Below are 19,885 nucleotides of genomic sequence, written 5' to 3'. Positions count from 1 at the left end.
TGGTTCAGTCCATCTGAATTATTACCCATGAAAACCTTCTCCGGAACGGGTATCTCCCCAACATCCTCTTCAGTAAACACTGAAGCAAAGAAATCGTTTAATATTTCTGCGATGGCCTTATCCTTCTCTAAGTGCCCTTTTAACCCCTCAATCATCTAATGGTCCAGCTGACTCCCTCACAGGCTTTCTGCTTCGGATATATTTTAAAATGTTTTTCTGTGAGTTTTTGCATCAATGGCCAACTTCTTTTCAAATTCTCTCTTAGACTGTCTTATCAATGTCTTACATTTAACTTGCCAACACTTATGCTTTATCCTATTTTCTTCTGTTGGATCCTTCTTCCAATTTTTGAATGAAGATCTTTTGGCTGAAATACCTCACCTTTTAACCTTGCCGGTAATCGTTTTGCCTTCCTTCCACTTTTCTTAATGTGTGGAATACATCTGGACTGTGCTTCTAGGATGGTATTTTTTAACAATGTCTTTGCCTCTTGCACACTTTTTACCTTTGTAGCCGCTCCTTTCAGTTTTTTTCTATTTTTCTCATTTTATCAAAGTTTCCCTTTTGAAGGTTTAGCACTAGAGCCGTGGATTTGCTTACTGTTCCCCCTTCCAGTCATTTATGACTTCATCATGGGCTTGGATAAAGGTCAATCTTCCTACTGTTTCTCCTTGACCTCTCAGCAGCATTTGACACCGTCAACCATTCCATCCTATTAAAACAGCTGTCAGACTTTGGAATAACAGGAACGGTATTTGCATGGTTCAAAACATTCCTTGGCAACAGAGGTTACAAGGTCAGAATTCACAATAAAGAATCCATCAGATTATAACTCCCCCCTGGGAGTTCCCCAGGGCTCTTCACTATCACCTGTGATAGTGTGGTAGATGTGGTAGGCCTGATTGACAAACTGAAGAGTAGTAAATCACCTGGACCGGATGGTATACACCCCAGAGTTCTGAAGGAACTAAAAAATGAAATTTCAGACCTATTAGTAAAAATTTGTAACTTATCATTAAAATCATCCATTGTACCTGAAGACTGGAGGATAGCAAATGTAACCCCAATATTTAAAAAGGGCTCCAGGGGCGATCTGGGAAACTACAGACCGGTTAGCCTGACTTCAGTGCCAGGAAAAATAGTGGAAAGTGTTCTAAACATCAAAATCACAGAAAGACATGGTTTAATGGAACAAAATCAGCATGGCTTTACCCAGGGCAAGTCTTGCCTCACAAATCTGCTTCACTTTTTTGAAGGAGTTAATAAACATGTGGATAAAGGTGAACCGGTAGATATATAGTATACTTGGATTTTCAGAAGGCGTTTGACAAAGTTCCTCATGAGAGGCTTCTAGGAAAAGTAAAAAGTCATGGGATAGGTGGCGATGTCCTTTTGTGGATTGCAAACTGGCTAATAGACAGGAAACAGAGAATAGGATTAAATGGGCAATTTTCTCAGTGGAAGGGAGTGGACAGTGGAGTGCCTCAGGCATCTGTATTGGGACCCTTACTGTTCAATATTTTTTTTTTTTTATATTTATAAATGATCTGGAAAGAAATACGACGAGTGAGATAATCAAATTTGCAGATGACACAAAATTGTTCAGAGTAGTTAAATCACAAGCAGGAAGACCTTGTGAGACTGGAAAATTGGGCATCCAAATGGCAGATGAAATTTAATGTGGATAAGTGCAAGGTGATGCATATAGGGAAAAATAACCCATGCTATAATTACACAATGTTGGGTTCCATATTAGGTGCTACAACCAAAGAAAGAGATCTAGGTGTCATAGTGGATAACACATTGAAATCGTCAGTGCAGTGTGCTGCGGCAGTCAAAGAAGCAAACAGAATGTTGGGAATTATTAGAAAAGGAATGATGAATAAAACGGAAAATGTCATAATGCCTCTGTATTGCTCCATGGTGAGACCTCACCTTGAATACTGTGTACAATTCTGGTCGCCGCATCTCAAAAAAGATATAATTGCGATGGAGAAGGTACAGAGAAGGGCTACCAAAATGATAAGGGGAATGGAACAACTCCCCTATGAGGAAAGACTAAAGAGGTTAGGACTTTTCAGCTTGGAGAAGAGACGACTGAGGGGGGATATGATAGAGGTGTTTAAAATCATGAGAGGTCTAGAACGGGTAGATGTGAATCGGTTATTTACTCTTTTGGATAGTAGAAAGACTAGGGGGCACTCCATGAAGTTAGCATGGGGCACATTTAAAACTAATCGGAGAAAGTTCTTTTTTACTCAACGCACAATTAAACTCTGGAATTTGTTGCCAGAGAATGTGGTTCGTGCAGTTAGTATAGCTGTGTTTAAAAAAGGATTGGATAAGTTCTTGGAGGAGAAGTCCATTACCTGCTATTAAGTTCACTTAGAGAATAGCCACTGCCATTAGCAATGGTTACATGGAATAGACTTAGTTTTTGGGTACTTGCCAGGTTCTTATGGCCTGGATTGGCCACTGTTGGAAATAGGATGCTGGGCTTGATGGACCCTTGGTCTGACCCAGTATGGCATTTTCTTATGTTCTTATGTTCTTACCTACCCTCTTTAACATTTACCTTCTTCCACTGTGCCAGCTGTTAACCAAACTGAATCTAAAACACTTCCTATACGCCGACGATGTCCAGATCCTGATCCCCCTTAAGGAAACCATTGCTAAAACTCTTGAATATTGGGAAAACTGCCTTCAAGAAATCAACAGCCTCCTTGCCAGCTTAAACCTGATTGTAAACACTGCAAAGAGTGAACTATTACTCATATCCCCGGAAAACAGTAACATCACCTCGGGTCCGCCAGACAACCTTCTCATCACCCAAGCAAGAGACTTAGGAGTTTTGATTGACAATCCTCTAAATTTAAAATCATTCATCAACCAAACAACAAAGGACTGCTTTTACAAACTACAGGTTCTGAAAAGAATAAAACCTCTCCTTCACTTCCAGGATTTCAGAACAGTTCTTCAAGCAATAATCTTCTCTAATATTGATTATTGCAACTCTATATTACTAGGTCTCCCATCATCCTCTACCAAACCGCTTCAGATGATCCAAAACACTGCTGTCAGAATTCTGACAAACACGAGGAGAAGAGACCACATCAACCCCCATCCTCAAAATCTTACACTGGCTGCCTATACACTTCAGGATTCTTCATAAATCCATCACAATGATCCACAAAGCCATACATCACCATACACATCTTAACCTACAAATCCCGCTTAGACGACACTCTTCTACCAGACCCGTTAAAGAAGCCTACAGAGGATCACTTCATGTACCGCACTCCAAAACCACACAACACCTAACATTCAGAGACTGGGCATTCTCCACAGCAGGACCAGCGATATGGAATTCCATTCCACCGGATCTTCGACAGGAGCCATGCCTCCCAACATTCAGAAAAAGGCTTAAGACGTGGCTGTTTAAACAAGCCTTTCCAGACCCCAACTGAACTACAATCCAACATCAACTTTAGTCAGCCACTTTCGATTATTGTAAATAATTAAGCCTTTGTTATGATAAATTCTGCTCTATCTTCTCCTTCCTCTCCTAGTTTGATCAACCTTGTTTTATTGTAACTGCATTCTTCTCTCTTCACCTGTTCCATTTTCATGTTCATTCACACCCCTTGTTAAATGTAAACCAGCATGATGTGATTTGATCACGAATGCCGGTATAGAAAAACTCTAAATAAATAAATAAATAAAATAATTCAAATTTGATCATTTTATGATCACTATTGCCAAGCAGCCCCACTACCGTTACCTCTCTCACCAAATACTGTGCTCCACTGAGAATTGGATCTAAAATTGCTACCTCTCTCATCGGTTCCTGAGCCAATTGCTCCATAAAACTGTTATTTATTCCATCCAGGAACTTTATCTCTCTAGCATGCCCTGATGATACATTTACCCAGTCAATATTGGGGTAATTGAAATCTCCTATTATTACTGCACTACCAATTTGGTTAGCTTCCCTAATTTCTCTTAGCATTTCACTGTCTGTCTCACCATCTTGGCCAGGTGGACGGTAGTATACTCCTATCACTATACTCTTCCCCATTTAGTCTCATGCATGATGTTTATCTTGTTGGACTCTATGCTATCCCGGACATAAAGCGCCATACCACCTCCCGGATACTCCTCTCTGTCATTGCGATATAATTTGTACCCTGGTATATCACTGTCCCATTGGTTATCCTCCTTCCACCATGTCTCTGAGATGCCAATTAAGTCTGTGTCATCATTCACTGCTTTACATTCTAATTCTCCCATCCCCAAAGTTTATGTCTCCTTTGGCTGACACATCCACTTCCCCAATTAACAGACAACATTTTTTGAGTTTAAAATTAAGACACTATAATTCAACCAGTTGTTATAGCCACTATGCAATTCTTTAAAACAGCGGTAAGATCTGGCCCCAGACTTAGTAAAATTTCAATATCATCCTCATATAAAAATGGAACAAACCCAAAGAGCGAATCAATCACCCCAGTGAAGCCAAATAAATGTTAAAAAGTATCTGAAACAGAGAAGATCCCTGAGGGACTCCAAATTCTACTTTTTGTAAGAGAGAACATTCACCTTGAAAGTTCACCATTTGCTTTTTATCTTTTAAAATGAGGCTAGCCACTGGAAAATCTTGCCATTTAAGCCTATCTCAGAACAACAAGGTAACAACATCGAATGCTCGACCAAGTCAAAAGCACTGGACAGGTCCAGAGATACAATTAAAACAGGAAATTCTCTATCATTGTACTGCAGCACTGATTCCATCAGGTCAACCATGACCGTTTCAGTGCTACATCCTCTCCTAGAACCAGCTTGGGAAATATCTAATTTCCCTTTTTCTTCCAAAAAATCCACAACTTACTTCAAAACATCTTTTCCAATCATTTGGAAGTAAAATTTGAGACCCACGCATGTTTGCCGGGCACACACATGAACACTGCAATTTTATAACATACATGCGTATATGAGCACGTGTTATAAAATCGGCTACGCACATGTACATGAGCGCACAATTTTATATTGATGCATGCATGTGCACAAGAGTGCTATCTCAAGCAAGTAAGTGGGGGGAATTTTAGTAGGTACACATAGCGACGCAATAGGCCTTTATACCAGTTCGCTCCCAGTTCACCCCAGTAAAGGAGAGGACTTCCTAAACCACCTACCTAACTTGTCTCCCTTTTAATATATTATCCCCGAGCCTTAAAACCACACTGACTAGCCTCGTTATTTTGTTACACGACTTACACACCGTCCATAGCAGAAGTAAAGTTACGCAGTAGGGGACCTTGGCATGCGCTTGTGCACATAACTACTTATGCGCTGACTTCATGGTGTAGTCCCAGCCTGCCCATGCCCCAACCAGACCATGCCCTTGCCCCTCCCCTTTTCAGAAAACTTTTTTATGCACGTACCAGGAGATATGTGTGTGGTCACGGGCATTTTAAAATCCACATGGCGTGCGCGGGTCCAAGACACGTGCATATCTCCCAGTTTTGGTGCACGCAAGTCTTTGAAAATCAACCAGTAAGGCAGCACATGGGAGATTAGTGTTGCGTCCATCGGTCTCAGACGGCTTCGACCTTTGTGCCTCAACTTTCTCTCTGCTCTCCCCGCTAGCCTCGGGAAGATGGCTACCGCCACGTCTGCATGCGGCTCTCTCTGGCGTCTCCGGAACGACAATAGCAAAGCCTCACGCCATGTTTCTCCTGAGGGCCTCCTAGGGTGCGCACACCACCCATGTCTTTATCCACGTCATGGTGGGAACCTCAGAGGCATCCCCCTCAACTGACGTCATGCCATCCGGGTATTTAGCCTGTCCTTCATTTGCTAGCTAATCGAGTTAGCAAGGATCGTGAATGGATGGAAAGCTTCCGGTCTGAGCTACTCTGCCGCTTCCTTGCTGCTGCTGGAAGTTCTCTCTGCCCTTCAGGGTATTTCTCTAACTTGGGTACCCGCTCCTCGGGGGCTTTCTGCTTTCTTTCAGGTGCCTATTTGGGATCAGGTACTTGCTCCTCGAGGGCCTGCTCTCCTTGGCTCGGTGCCTGTATACAACTACTTCTGCCTGCTAGGATCTCCACCTATACAGCTACCAACTTACAGGCCAGTTCAGTAAAAGTCGCGGGAGAGTGGGCAAGCGCCCGCTCTCCCAGCACGTGCACAGGCCACTCTCCTGTGCGTGCGATTCAGTATTTAAATGAGGGCCCACGGTAAAAAGAGGCGCTAGGGACACTAGCGCATCCCTAGTGCCTCTTTTTTGACAGGAGCGGTGGCTGTCATCGAGTTTGACAGCCGGCACTCAGTTTGGAAACCGGATGCCGGCAAAATTGAGCATCTGGTTTTCAAGCCATGGGCCAATTTAAAATGTTTCGTTTTTTTAAATTATTTTTTACTTTGGGACCTCCGACTTAATATCGCTATGATATTAAGTCGGAAGGTGTACAGAAAAGCAGTTTTTACTGCTTTTCTGTATACTTTCCCAGTGCTGGCAAAAATTAACGCCTACCTTTGGGTAGGCGCTAATTTCTGAAAGTAAAATATGCGGCTTGGCTGCACATTTTACTTAGTGAATCGCGCGGGAATAACTAATAGGGCCATCATCAACATGCATTTGCATGTTGTGGTTGCTATTAGTTTCTGGGGGGGTTGAACGCGCATTTTTGACCCCTTACTGAATAAGGGGTAAAACTAGCGCGTCGAAAATGCGCGTCTAACTGCGGATTAACAGTGCTCTCCAGCGGGAGAAGCTGCGTTGGTGTCTGCCGAGGCATGCGTGAGGTGAGCAGGGCCGCCCGCGGGCCGACCGCGGACAGGGCGCGCAACATGTATCGCTTCAGGGTGTGACAGCACCTTGAATACTGTGTACAGTTCTGGTCATCACATCTCAAAAAGGATATAGCTGCACTGGAGAAAGTGCAGAGAAGGGCGACCAAAATGATAAGGGGCATGGAATGGCAGCCTTATTTATTTATTTATTTATTTAACAACTTTTTTTTATACCGGTATTCGTGTGAACATCAAACTAAGGTTGGAAAATACATGGAACAGGGTGGGGAGGAGGGAAGATAACTGGAGGAGTAGAGGCAGAAAGAAGGGTTAAAAAGTTAACAGAGAATGCATTACAATGAGGTCAAAACAATGCAAGGCAGATTAAATAGTTAAATAGTTAACAGAAAATGCATTACAATGAGGTCAAAACAATACAAGGCAGAATAATCATATCAGAGTCGGAACAGTTGAAGGGGGGAGCAATCATGTCTGGGTTAGGTTAGGGAAAGGTTAAAGAAGTTAAGGCTGTTCAGTTTGGAGAAGACGACTGAGGGAGGATATGATAGAAGTCTACAAAATCATGAAAGAACTTAAACAAGTTAATGTAAATTGGTTATTTACTCTCTCAGATAATAGAAGGACCAAGGGCACTCCATGAAAATTAGCAAGTAGCTCAAAACAAATCGAAGAAAATTATTTTTCACTCAGTACATAGTTAAGCTCTGGAATTCATTGCCAGAGGATGTGGTTACAGCAGTTAGTGTAACTGGGTTTAAAAAAAGGTTTGGATTAGTTCCTAGAAGAAAAATCCATAAACTGCTATTACGGTAATTAATAAGCAATAGTAGTTTGTGATTTATCTAATGTTTGGGTACATGTCAGGGACTTGTGACTTGGATTGGCCACTGTTGGAAACAGGATACTGGGTTTGATGGACACTTGGTCTGAACCAGTATGGCACATCTTATGTTCTTATGTTCAACTTTTACGATTTGGAGAACAAATAAACATGGGTGTAACTTGCTGAGGCAGCTTTTACTACCCTTGATCATTAAGCCTGATACTTTTGATGTGGCTCCATCATTGCTCTCTGCTTCCATGACAGGGGTTAGGGAAAACTGGATTCAGACAGCTTCTGATGGCCCTGACTTTTATGGTCTGGGAACTGATAAGCATGAAGGTAACCTGCACAATACAGCAGATACTGGCATAAGCTTACTGGGCAGACTAGTTGGATCATTTAGTACTTTTTTGCTGTCATTTCTATGTTTAGGAAAGAGACCGATGGGCTCATGAGGCAGCATGCATGTGCAGAAACTCCCGTGCATGTTATTAAAGTCTTTACTGAGCTCTGAGAGCTGGGTCAGTCTATATCAGTGCCATCGAAAATCATCATCTATACTTAATGGCTAATTTTTCCTGCTGTCTATGGAGAACCCTGTTTATAGGAAAGAAAACGTGCTAACTCTTCTTTTGAGTTGGCTGGAAGAAGTTGAATCTGCCTGGCAGTAATTCTGGCGAATTAGCACTTCATTGGAAAGATCAGCAGGCACCTTGTAGGAAGACTGGATGGTATATATTTTACTTACAATCCCAAAAAAGAAAGCAGTTTATTTGCATAGAGGTTGCATGTACCAATCTAAGAACATTTAGAAATATTGGCTTGATTTTTTCAAAATTGATGAGAAGATATGTGTTATGACACAATTGAGGATTAGCAGGCCTGCAGTCTGGGAAATGACACTGTATCCTTACTGTAAACAAAATAAAGACGCCTCGTTTTGTTCTCTGTTTTTATTTTATTATTATAAAATGGTTAAATTCAATAAATATCTTTAAAAAACTATAAATCAGAGAGTCTGTCCAAAAGGTAGCTACTAAAATGGTCAATAGTCTTAGTAATTAAGCATATGGGGACAAATTTAAAGATCTAAATGTGTACACACCCTAGAGGAAAGGTGGAATAGGAGAGATACGATAGAGGCATTTAAATGCATCCAAAATATCAATGCAGATGAGGGCATCTTTCAACAGAAAGGAGACTCTGAAATAAGGTGTCATGGAATAAAGATGAAAAGGGGTAGACTCAAAAGTAATCTAAGTAAATATTCCTTTACAGAAAGGGTGGTGGATGCATGGAACAGTCTTCCAGCAGTTGTAATGGAGGCAAGGACAGTATCTGAATTCTTGAATGCACAGGACAAGCACAGTGGATCTCTGAGGGTGTGACAGTGATTGTAGAGCTGAGCAAATGATATGAATGGGCAGACTAGCTGGCCATATGGTCTTTTTCTGCCATTGCATTTCTATATCTCTAAGTCCATACTAAGCCCAACACCTCAGTTGGAACTCATAGGGGCTCTGCTAGAAGCTACTCAAGCCATGCATTTTTCCCTGGTATCAGAATCTCAGAATTCAGAGCCTATGTAATAAAATGTATGCAAACGTAAACATGAGCATGGGCTTGCTAAAATATCAAATAGGTCTGGTAACCAACTTAGCAAACAATGCAAAAATATTTTGCATGTTTATGCAAATATTGAAAATAGCATGGGTATGCTAAACTGAGAATGCTCAGGTCTGTATTCCTCTTGGTTCCTCCTACTGACTTCCAAGGGGTATACAAGTAAGCCTGGTGCATGGGACTTGCTTGTCAATGCAGAAAGAAGTAAGAGACCTACTGCACTCCAGATGAGATCAAAGAATGGTGGAATTTCCATGAGAAAAGAAAACTTGTCAGTTACTGATAGCCTGGACTGAAAGGGTTAATCCTGCTGTCTTAATACAAAATGAGGCTTGGACTACATGTTCCCCCTAAGCGGGGGGGGGGGGGGGAGGAATGCAGTCCAAGTGCTATTTGTAAATCCCTTTACTTTTCCCCCTGTTTGTTGTCAGCAGGTTGTATATTTCATGTTCACTGTTTCTCTTTTTTCTTAATGAACTTCTTAATTTGTTAGCTTTGTGTCTTTGGTGTTATGGTTGTGAGGTGTTGGAGTGGATTCTTGGGTACTGCGGTGATGGCCACTCCCATGGGGAGGAGCCCCGTGAGGAACTGCAGTACTAGGCTAGACTCTATACACGCAAACACAGAGAAGTTGTATTTATTGTACAGCTCGATGGTACTGCCCGGGGAGCAGGCAGCAGTGAGGGTAACCCAGTGAAGTAGTCCAGGGGTCCACAGCAGAGGAGACCAGTCTCACACCCGAGTAGGATGGGCAGCGTGGCGTAGAAGGGACAGGTCCCGGATGTAGATGCAGAGCGCTGAACTGCAGATGAGACAGACTGAAAGGGTTCGTACTCACTGAAGTAGAAAGCTGTATGGTTGAAGTTCCTGGCAGGCAGACGTTGTTCAGTGGCAGGCACCAGATTAGGGAGAGCAGGCCCTCGAGGAGCGAGTACTCAGTTTCCCAAGGTAGGTACCTGAAATAGAGCAAAGGGGCCCCCGAGGAGCGGGTACCCAGGTTAGTGAAGAATTTACCCCGCAGGGCAGAGAGAGCTTCCAGCTGCAGCTGGGAAGCGGCAGAGCAGCTTAGACCGGAGGCAAATCCAATCCTTGCTAACTCGGTCTGTTAGCAAACGAAAGACAGGCTAAATACCAGGAGGGGATACCCCCGAGGTTCCCGCCATGACATGGATAAAGACATGGGTGGCGAGCGCGCGCGCACCCTAGGAGGCCCTCAGGAAAATCATGGCGAACACCGTCGCTGTTCCGGGGACGCCAGAGAGAGCGGCATGAAGATGCGGCAGCAGCCATCTTCCCAAGGCTTGAGGAGAGAGAAGGAAGAAAGGTGAGGCACAGAGATCGAAGCCGTCTGAGACCAACGGATGCAACATTTGGCTGATCAGTGACCCACAGAAGTGAGTTGCTTGGAGATCCCAGTATTTTTGTGTTTCATCTGCAGGTGTCATTTCTTGGAACTGTGTGACGCCTGGGTTTTGTGTAGTTGCAGCGTCCCTAGAAACTAGCAAAGAGGAGCTTGTGGGACTTGGGACTTGCATAGAGACAAGCAGAAACAGAGTTCGCAGGCCAGAGTTTGCCAATGAAGGGGCATAGATGCAGACAAAGCCTGAGCAGTGCTCAGCAGGATTTTCCAAGTGTCCACAGGGTTGACCAATTGAGTATTAGGGATAGTGCTAAGGAGTTATGTGGCACCTGTCCAATCATTTCTTCAGAAAAAAATCTGTGTTGAAATCTAAACATCTGTTGTCTACTTATGCTTTGTTTATTTTTCAAAAAACTGTGCCCTTTGAGAAGGTGTAAAATATCACTTGAACTTTTTGGTTTTGCTGAATTTAAGTTCAAATGGATACAAGGGGACAGTAACTTTCAAATAGCTGCGCGGGCTTACATCTACATGCACATGCCAGCCTGCGCCCAAAGACACAGCTATTTTATATCCTATGCGCATGTGATTATAAAATTGGCTGTATGCACATACATGTATGCACAATTTATGTGAGTGTAAATGCTTGCTCTATTGCATAAGTTGGGGGGGGGGGGGGTTTAAAAACAACACGCAACAATGTAATAGCCCTTTCTCACAGGACAAGCAGGATGGTTGTCCTCACAAATGGGTGACATCGAGGATGGAGCCCACCACGGAAAACTTCTGTCAAAGTTTAAACAGAACTTTGACTGGCCCCTACTGGGCATGCCCAGCAAGGCACTGACCCTGCAGCCAGCAGGGGTCTCCCTTCAGTCTTCTTTTTTCCGCGCAGCAGTTGCCACGCGGTGAAAGGAGCTCTCTTACCACGTTCCTGACAGGAATTCGGTATTTTTCTTTCCGAAGAAAATTTGCCCCTCAGGGGTCTCCCTTCGACAAATTTTTGTCACCTCCGCGGAAACCGGTAAGTTTTTTGCCTTTTTTCTTCGACTACCGTCGAATTTGGCCCTCGAGGCCTGTTGGCAATTACCGAGCCCGCAACTAAATTTGGCCTTAAGCCATGGCGACGGGGTTCCGTCGATGCCCGGATTGTACCCGGACTATGTCAATCACAGACCCCCATAGGGTTTGTGTTTTGTGTTTGGGTAGTGAGCATGATGTCCTGACTTGCACCAAATGTGCCCTAATGACACCTAAGGGTCGCAAAGCCAGGATGGAGAAGATGGGGCTCCTTTTCCATGCACCCACCCCAACGCCATCGATAGCATCGACGTCATCGGAACCGGCACCGTCGAAGTTGCACCACCATCGTCAACCCTCCGGTGACCGTCCACCATCGATGACTTCTCGGCCGTCGACTCCTGTCCCCTCCCCGGATGGGCGAGGAGACCGGAAGGACAAGCATCGCCACCGACGGCACAAGTCTCGGCCTGTCGAGGATCCACAGTCATCGACCTCTGAACAAGCCGAGCCACCGACTAAGAGGCCTCGTTCAGACTTGGCACCGTCCACGTCTCGTTCGCAGGCATCGAGGAAACCCTCACCCTCTCGGGGTGTGGGAGCCGTGATCCCACCGGTTACGGTGGGCCCTCCGGCTCTGCCTCAGCCTCCCTCTCCCGTCGAGCCGGGTATTGTTACCCCTGGTCTCCGGGCAGAACTGGACCGGCTGGTCCAGGAGGCCATCGAGAAAGCGATGCAAAGATTCCAACCTCCATTGGCACCGTCTCCGGCACCGATTCCGGCACCGCCACCGGCATCGACCCCGGCACCGACTCCGCCACCGAGGAAGGAACCGACCACCGAACCTTTGGTGGAAGCGCTGGCACCCTACTACAACGTATGGAGGCACTTGTACATGCCCTCCCATCGATAATTCCAGTAGCACCGACAGCGCCATCGTCTCCGACTGGATTTTCATCGGCGGGAGAAACACCGTTCCTGATTCCCCCTTCCGGGGTGGTCCCATCGGTGCCTTCTCGTATATCTCCACAGATTTATCCTTTGGCTCCATCGGTTCCAAGACCGGCACCGACTCCATCGGCAGCACCGAAACCCTCGATGCCGTTCCCAGTACCGATTGTACCACCGGTTCCTCCAAGGTTTCCTTCGATGCCTTCGGATCCTCAACCAGGTCCATCGGGGCTTCAACCCCCAAGTGATCCCTATGATACCTGGGGTGATGATACATCTTCTGACACAGATTTACCATCACCGCCTTCTCCTACAGAGAGTAGAAAAAGATCTCCGCCAGAGGATCTCTCCTTTATTAATTTTGTTAAGGAGATGTCCGAAATTGTACCTTTTCAGCTGCAATCTGAGACCGATGACAGACACCAGATGATGGAACTGCTTCAATTTTTGGATGCTCCAAAAATCATCGCTTCCATCCCCATTCACCAGGTGTTTCTCGATCTCTTAAAGAAAAACTGGGAATCTCCTTCATCTGTATCACCAGTTAACAAGAAGGCTGACTCCACATACCTCGTCCAGTCAGCACCAGGCTTTCAAAAGCCTCAACTGGATCATCGCTCTGTTGTGGTGGAGTCCGCACAAAGAAAAGCCAAGCGTCTCAAGCCACACTCCTCCACTCCGCCGGTCAAGGTCAATAAATTCTTAGTCAGTGTGGGACGGAAAGTGTACCATGGAGCTATGCTGATTTCTCGCATAGCCTCATATCAACTCTACATGACGCAATATAACAGAGCCATCCTTAAACAGATGCAAGATTTTGCTGACACATTACCTGACCAATACCAGCCACAGCTTCAGGCCCTTCTTAACAAAGGGTTTGAAGCGGGGAAGCACGAGATCAGAACGGCTTATGACATCTTCGATGCCTCCACAAAGGTTTCAGCTACTGCCATCTCGGCCAGACGTTGGGCTTGGTTAAAGTCATCCAACCTTCGCCCAGAGGTCCAGGATCGTTTAGCGGATTTACCCTGCTTAGGGGACAATTTGTTTGGAGAACAAATTCAGCAAATAGTAGCTGAATTGAAAGATCACCATGAGACGTTGAAACAACTTTCTTCTGTTCCGTCTGAGGTTTCCTCCAAACAACCACTTAAGAAGGACTCTAAAAAGTCGTTCTTTCGGCCACGCCGTTACTATCCTCCATCGGCCAGGCCTCGTCCAGCTCGATCCTCTACTAGGCCTCAGCCGCGTCAGCCTAGGAAACAAAGGCCTACTGTAGCCCCTCCTCCTGGGCCTGCGGTTGGCCTTTGACTCCCCTGTAGAGAACACATGCCAAACCCCTCTTCCAGACATTCCTGTAGGAGATCGACTGTACCATTTTCTACAACCTTGGTTGCAGATCACCTCAGATCAGTGGGTGCTAACAATTATCGCACAGGGTTACCACCTCAACTTCATAACTCTTCCGGCAGACTCCCCGCCTCTTCAAGCGTGGAGTCTATCCACCCATTTGCCTCAATTACAACAGGAAGTGTCTCTTCTTCTGCAATCAAATGCTATAGAACCCGTTCCTCCCTCTCAACGAGGCAAGGGATTCTATTCCAGATACTTCCTAATACCAAAGAAATCAGGGGGACTACGTCCCATTTTGGACCTTCGAGCCCTCAACAAATACCTTCAAAAAGAGAAGTTCAAAATGGTAACCCTAGGCGCGCTGCTCCCTCTGCTACAAAGAGGGGATTGGCTGTGCTCTCTCGACCTCAAGGACGCTTATACCCACATTGCAATCACACAATCCCATCGCAAATATCTGCGGTTTCTCGTAGGCCACGACCATTATCAATACCGTGTCCTACCTTTCGGTCTGGCTTCTGCCCCACGAGTCTTTACCAAATGTCTCGTAGTGGTAGCAGCATTCTTAAGAAAGGAAGGTGTCCACGTCTACCCCTACCTGGACGATTGGCTAATCAGGGCCTCCACCCAACAGATAGCTCAATCCTCCCTAAAATTGACAATTCAAACACTCCTTTCCTTAGGGTTTCTTGTCAATTACGAGAAATCTTGCTTAGTCCCGTCTCAAACCTTATCCTTCATTGGGGCAGACTTGGACACCTTACAGGCAAAGGCTTACCTTCCTCTTCAGAGGGTCCACACCCTAATGTCCCTGGCTCGCCAGCTCCAGTCTCAGAACACTGCCACGGCTCGCCAGTTCCTCATTCTCCTAGGACACATGGCATCCTCGGTTCAAGTCACTCCCATGACCCGACTAGCCATGAGAGTAACACAATGGACTCTACGACACCAATGGATTCAAGCTTTTCAGCCTCTGTCCTCCATAGTCACAGTCACACAAGCGCTGCGCCTATCCTTAACCTGGTGGACGACTCAGGTCAACCTCCTTCAGGACTTACCTTTTCTTCCACCGGATCCGCAAGTAATCCTAACCACCGACGCTTCTCACATCGGTTGGGGAGCCCATGTGGACGTCTTTCAAACCCAAGGGTTATGGTCCAAAGAGGAAGCCGAACACCAGATCAATTTCCTGGAACTTCGAGCAATCCGCTATGCGCTCCGCACTTTCAAAGATCATCTCTTTCATCAGATAATCTTAATCCAGACGGACAACCAAGTGGCCATGTGGTACATAAACAAGCAGGGAGGCACAGGCTCCTTCCTTCTGTGTCAGGAAGCTGCGCAGATCTGGGCGGAAGCCCTCTCCCACTCCATGTACCTCAGGGCCACTTACCTGCCGGGAGTAGACAATGTATTGGCAGACCAGCTGAGCCGTGTCTTCCACCCACACGAGTGGTCACTCGATCCTCTGGTAGCGACCTCTCTGTTTCACAAGTGGGGTTCTCCCCGCATAGACCTCTTTGCGTCCCCTCAGAACCACAAAGTGGACGATTACTGCTCTCTCATTCGGAGCCAGCACTCTCGGCCGAGGGATGCATTCTCCCTCAAGTGGACAACCGGTCTGCTCTATGCATTCCCTCCACTCCCTCTTGTGTCAAAGACTCTCGTGAAGCTACGCCAGGACGGAGGAACCATGATCCTGATAGCACCTTACTGGCCACGCCAAGTATGGTTTCCAATACTCCAGGATCTCTCCATCCGCAGGCACATTCCTCTGGGAAAGGACCCGCATCTGCTCACTCAAAACGACGGATGCCTCCTCCATCCCAACCTCCAAGCCTTGTCCCTGACGGCATGGATGTTGAAAGGTTAGTCCTTCAACCATTTAACCTTTCAGATTCCGTTTCTCGAGTCCTGATAGCTTCACGAAAGCCTTCCACAAGAAAGTCTTACTCATACAAATGGAAAAGGTACACATCATGGTGCACTTCTCAGTCCCTTGATCCCCTTTCCTGTCCAATCTCCAAATTCTTGGACTATTTATGGCATCTCTCTGAATCAGGTCTTAAAACCTCTTCTATCAGAATGCATGTCAGTGCGGTAGCCGCCTTCCATAAGGGTATTGGGGGTAATCCTATTTCAGTGGAACCCCTAGTAACACGCTTTCTTAAGGGCTTACTCCATCTAAAGCCACCCTTGCGTCCTCCGGCCCCATCCTGGGACCTTAACCTGGTTCTTGGTCGTCTAATGAAACCTCCTTTCGAACCTCTGCACTACTGTGACTTGAAACATCTCACTTGGAAAGTGTTATTCCTTTTGGCTGTTACTTCAGCTCGCAGGGTTAGTGAATTACAGGCCCTAGTTACCTATCCGCCTTACACTAAGCTCCTGCAGGACCGGGCGGTACTCCGCACTCACCCTAAATTTTTACCTAAGGTAGTTTCGGAGTTTCATATCAATCAATCTATCGTACTACCTGTCTTTTTTCCCAGGCCCCACTCAAACTCTGGAGAACAGACCCTGCATACCCTAGACTGTAAACGGGCTCTAGCTTTTTACCTAGACCGTACAGTTTCCCACAGGAAGAGCACTCAATTATTCGTCTCTTTCCATCCTAATAAGTTGGGACAACCTGTGGGTAAGCAGGCTCTTTCCTCCTGGTTGGCGGACTGCATTTCTTTTTGCTATGAGCAAGCTGGCATTCCTTTTCAAGACCGTGTTAAAGCACACTCTGTGAGGGCCATGGCGACGTCAGTGGCACACCTTCGATCGGTGCCGCTTCCTGACATCTGCAAAGCTGCAACCTGGAGTTCTCTCCATACTTTTGCAGCCCATTATTGTTTGGACAAGGCTGGAAGACAGGACTCCATCTTCGGCCAGTCTGTCTTGCGTAACCTTTTTCCAACCTGATGTACCAACACCCTTCCACCTACCCGGTAGGGTGCGGATGCCCTTTCCCAAATTCCACCCCAGTTGTTGTGCCTGTTGCACGTCGTTGGGTGCATTTGGTGCAAGCCAGGACATCCTCAGCTCGGTACTCACCCATTTGTGAGGACAACCATCCTGCTTGTCCTGTGAGAAAGCAAATGTTGCTTACCTGATGTAACAGGTGTTCTCACAGGACAGCAGGATGTTAGTCCTCATGAAACCCGCCCGCCACCCCGCGGTGTTGGGTTCGTTTTAGTTTTTACTTTTTTAGGCACTGCCTGTAGCTTTGAAAATCAGACTGAAGGGAGACCCCTGCTGGCTGCTTACCTAACCCCCCTCCTTTGTTATTTAACCTCCCTTTTCACCCCGACACTTAAAACCTTGTTGACGCACCTAGTTTTTTATTTTATTTTAATACTTATATCCCAATCCAGAGCAGAACTAAAGTTACGATGTAGAGGACCCCAGTGCGAGCTTGTGCGCGTAAATATGCGCACATTTCAAAATAACTTCCTGGAATGCCATGTCCTGCCCAGACCACACCCACGCCCTGACTCTTTTTAAACTTTTTGATTTGTGCTCGTACCGGGAGTTATGCACGTACCGGTGTGCTTTTTAAAATCTGTGTTGCATGTGTATCTCCCGGCTTGTGCTTCTTAAAATCCACGCAGTGCATGTAAGGCTTTTAAAATCAACCTTTTAATATACATTTCTATTAGAAATGCAGTTCATGAGCACCCTTAATATGCTAGTGATAAGCATTTTGTGCTGCTAAGCAAGGGATGTGGGTTCATTTCCCCACTTACCAGTTGTATGCTTCTGAACTAGCTCCCACAGTCTTTCAAGAGGCAAAGTCAAGTATTAATCTGACACTAATACCCAATGGCTTGCTATAGAGTAGCATAGGTCTTTTCATACTGAAAAGAATAAAGAGGGGGAGGCTATTCAGTAGTGCATGAACAAAAACATGCATGGTGTTTGCCCAGTTCTCTGGCAGAACAACTGTAAGGTGCTGTTTTCTCAAGGGGTACTGAACTTTAACATTAGTCATATGGCACAGAAGTAGAAGTTTTAAAAGTCTAACATGGTCTTGTATGTATGTCTTCAGTTCCAGCAGACATCGGAGCATGCTCTCTTCTCCTGCTCGGTGGTGGATGTTTTCACACAGCTGAACCAGAGTTTTGAGATCATTAAAAAGCTAGAATGTCCAGATCCTGTCATTGTTGCGCACTATATGAGGAGGTTTGCCAAGGTAAAGACATTTGCATTTAATTCGCCTTTGCAATAAGTTTTAAATAGTATTGGAACTTTTGCATTCTTATTTTGCTTATTACAGTTATAGTAGACAACTAAATGAGCATGCATTCAATCAATATAAATTACCCTCGTGCAGTACAGCAATACATAGTACTGCAGTCTGTTTTTGCAACCGGGGATCTTGGAATTTAAATGAAACCTTCAGTCTCCAACCAAAATCCTTACCACTGAGCTACTCGATGACCCCTTTTATTTAGTCATCTTGTTCATAGTTCACCCTGTTATATTCAAGAAAGAATTAATTTTACTTTTGATATAAATCATATTCTCTGAAAACAAGCAGTTCAACGAGTTACTCAAATGGGTCATGTGATTGCCCTTTGTGCCAAATGGATGGGACTGCTGGCTGAATTTTTTAATTTTATCTTTGTGAGAAGGGAAAGTATATTTCCTTACTATATTTGAGATGCCAGCAGCTTCAAATTCTGTCTCAAGTGCAAACAGAAGATGTCCATGACTATCATTAGTTTGCTCCAATTGTGATATCTGCAAGATTTTACCCAGAGAAGCTCTGACCTGAAAGGATTGGCTTTAAGCTTTCCTTTTCAGTGCAAAAGTCCCAGTCTCCAAAGCTGGCATGGAAGATTCGGCATATGGACCACTGATCCATATGGCGTACTAGTGACTAGGCTACACCAACTAGACCTTCAACCTCTTCAGGAGTTAAGAGAAATTTTGCTCCCCCATTCAAGATCAGTGAAAAACATTTGCCTTTTCCAGAACAGTTTTGAACATTTGGTGCCAACAATGGCATGTGATTCGTATGTGTGATCAATGAATCCTCTTTAGAGAATACCTGTTACAAGTAAGAAAATTCACTCTGTTGTATACAATTTTTTATTTACCCAGCAGACAAGTGGTATTTAAAGAAGGCTGTTTAACGTAGCTGGACACCAAGATTTTATTTGACTATGAGTTTTGTTTGCTAAGCAAAAAATGAAGGAAAAACTTTTGTTATAACGGTTAATTATATTGGATACAGATAGCTCAAGGGAAAAATAAACTTGTAACTAGGATTGTTTGCTTTCAGCCATACTACTTTGTTCTAATCCTATAACACCAGAATCAGATGCTTAATATTCACTGGTACTTATTACATGCCTTTCCAGTGACTGCCCAATAACTGACTGACAGGCTAGCATGGAACAGCAAGTATAATAGGAAATTATTATGGTGTCTTAAAAGAATAATTCATTCATCTCAATCACTGTACCGATATGGTGCTAACTTAGTAACATACATAGTAGCATAGTAAATGATGGCAGATAAAGACCAAAATGGTCCATCTAGTCTGTCTAGTTGAAATTTGTTCACTCTGGTTAGATATGCATATAAATTCCCCTAAGTAACCCACCACCAATTCCTCTCTATCCCCCTCCCTATCTGTGCCAAGCATAACAAAAATCCATTAGAATAATGATCTCCACACCCTCCTTTGGTAGGCCATTTCAGGCCTTGCCATCTTCAACTTTCATTCTTACAAGACCAGCATGCAGGCCCCCTTTTATGTTTAATTACCAAATTTTATAATAATCTCCAGAGTCACCAAGGTTAGTGAAAATCTGATGCTGTTGTACTACTGCTGTTCAGAGTTGTAAATGCTGCTCCATAGAGGTTACCCCAATACTTTCTGTGCTGCAAAGAAGCCTTTTAAAACCAAGATCATAGATGCAGCAGAATCCAATTCGCCCTTTTTT

At 44.8% G+C, this 19,885-nt stretch overlaps 1 protein-coding gene across 4 annotated transcripts in view; it reads left to right on the top strand.

The window, feature by feature from the left end:
* Positions 1–19,885, top strand: part of UNC13B (unc-13 homolog B) — a 1,232,326-nt gene that overhangs the window by 1,035,945 nt on the left and 176,496 nt on the right. For all 4 annotated transcript variants that reach the window (XM_029581856.1, XM_029581857.1, XM_029581864.1 and 1 more), the window contains one exon: positions 17,980–18,123. In XM_029581856.1, the coding sequence (XP_029437716.1) occupies positions 17,980–18,123 (144 nt within the window). The remainder of the gene's footprint in view (positions 1–17,979; positions 18,124–19,885) is intronic.

The sequence above is a fragment of the Rhinatrema bivittatum genome, chromosome 1 (genome assembly GCF_901001135.1).
Source record: "Rhinatrema bivittatum chromosome 1, aRhiBiv1.1, whole genome shotgun sequence".
Taxonomy (NCBI): Eukaryota; Metazoa; Chordata; class Amphibia; order Gymnophiona; family Rhinatrematidae; genus Rhinatrema; species Rhinatrema bivittatum.
Note: the sequence above shows the minus strand (reverse complement) of the source record. Positions and strands in the feature narration are given on the sequence as shown.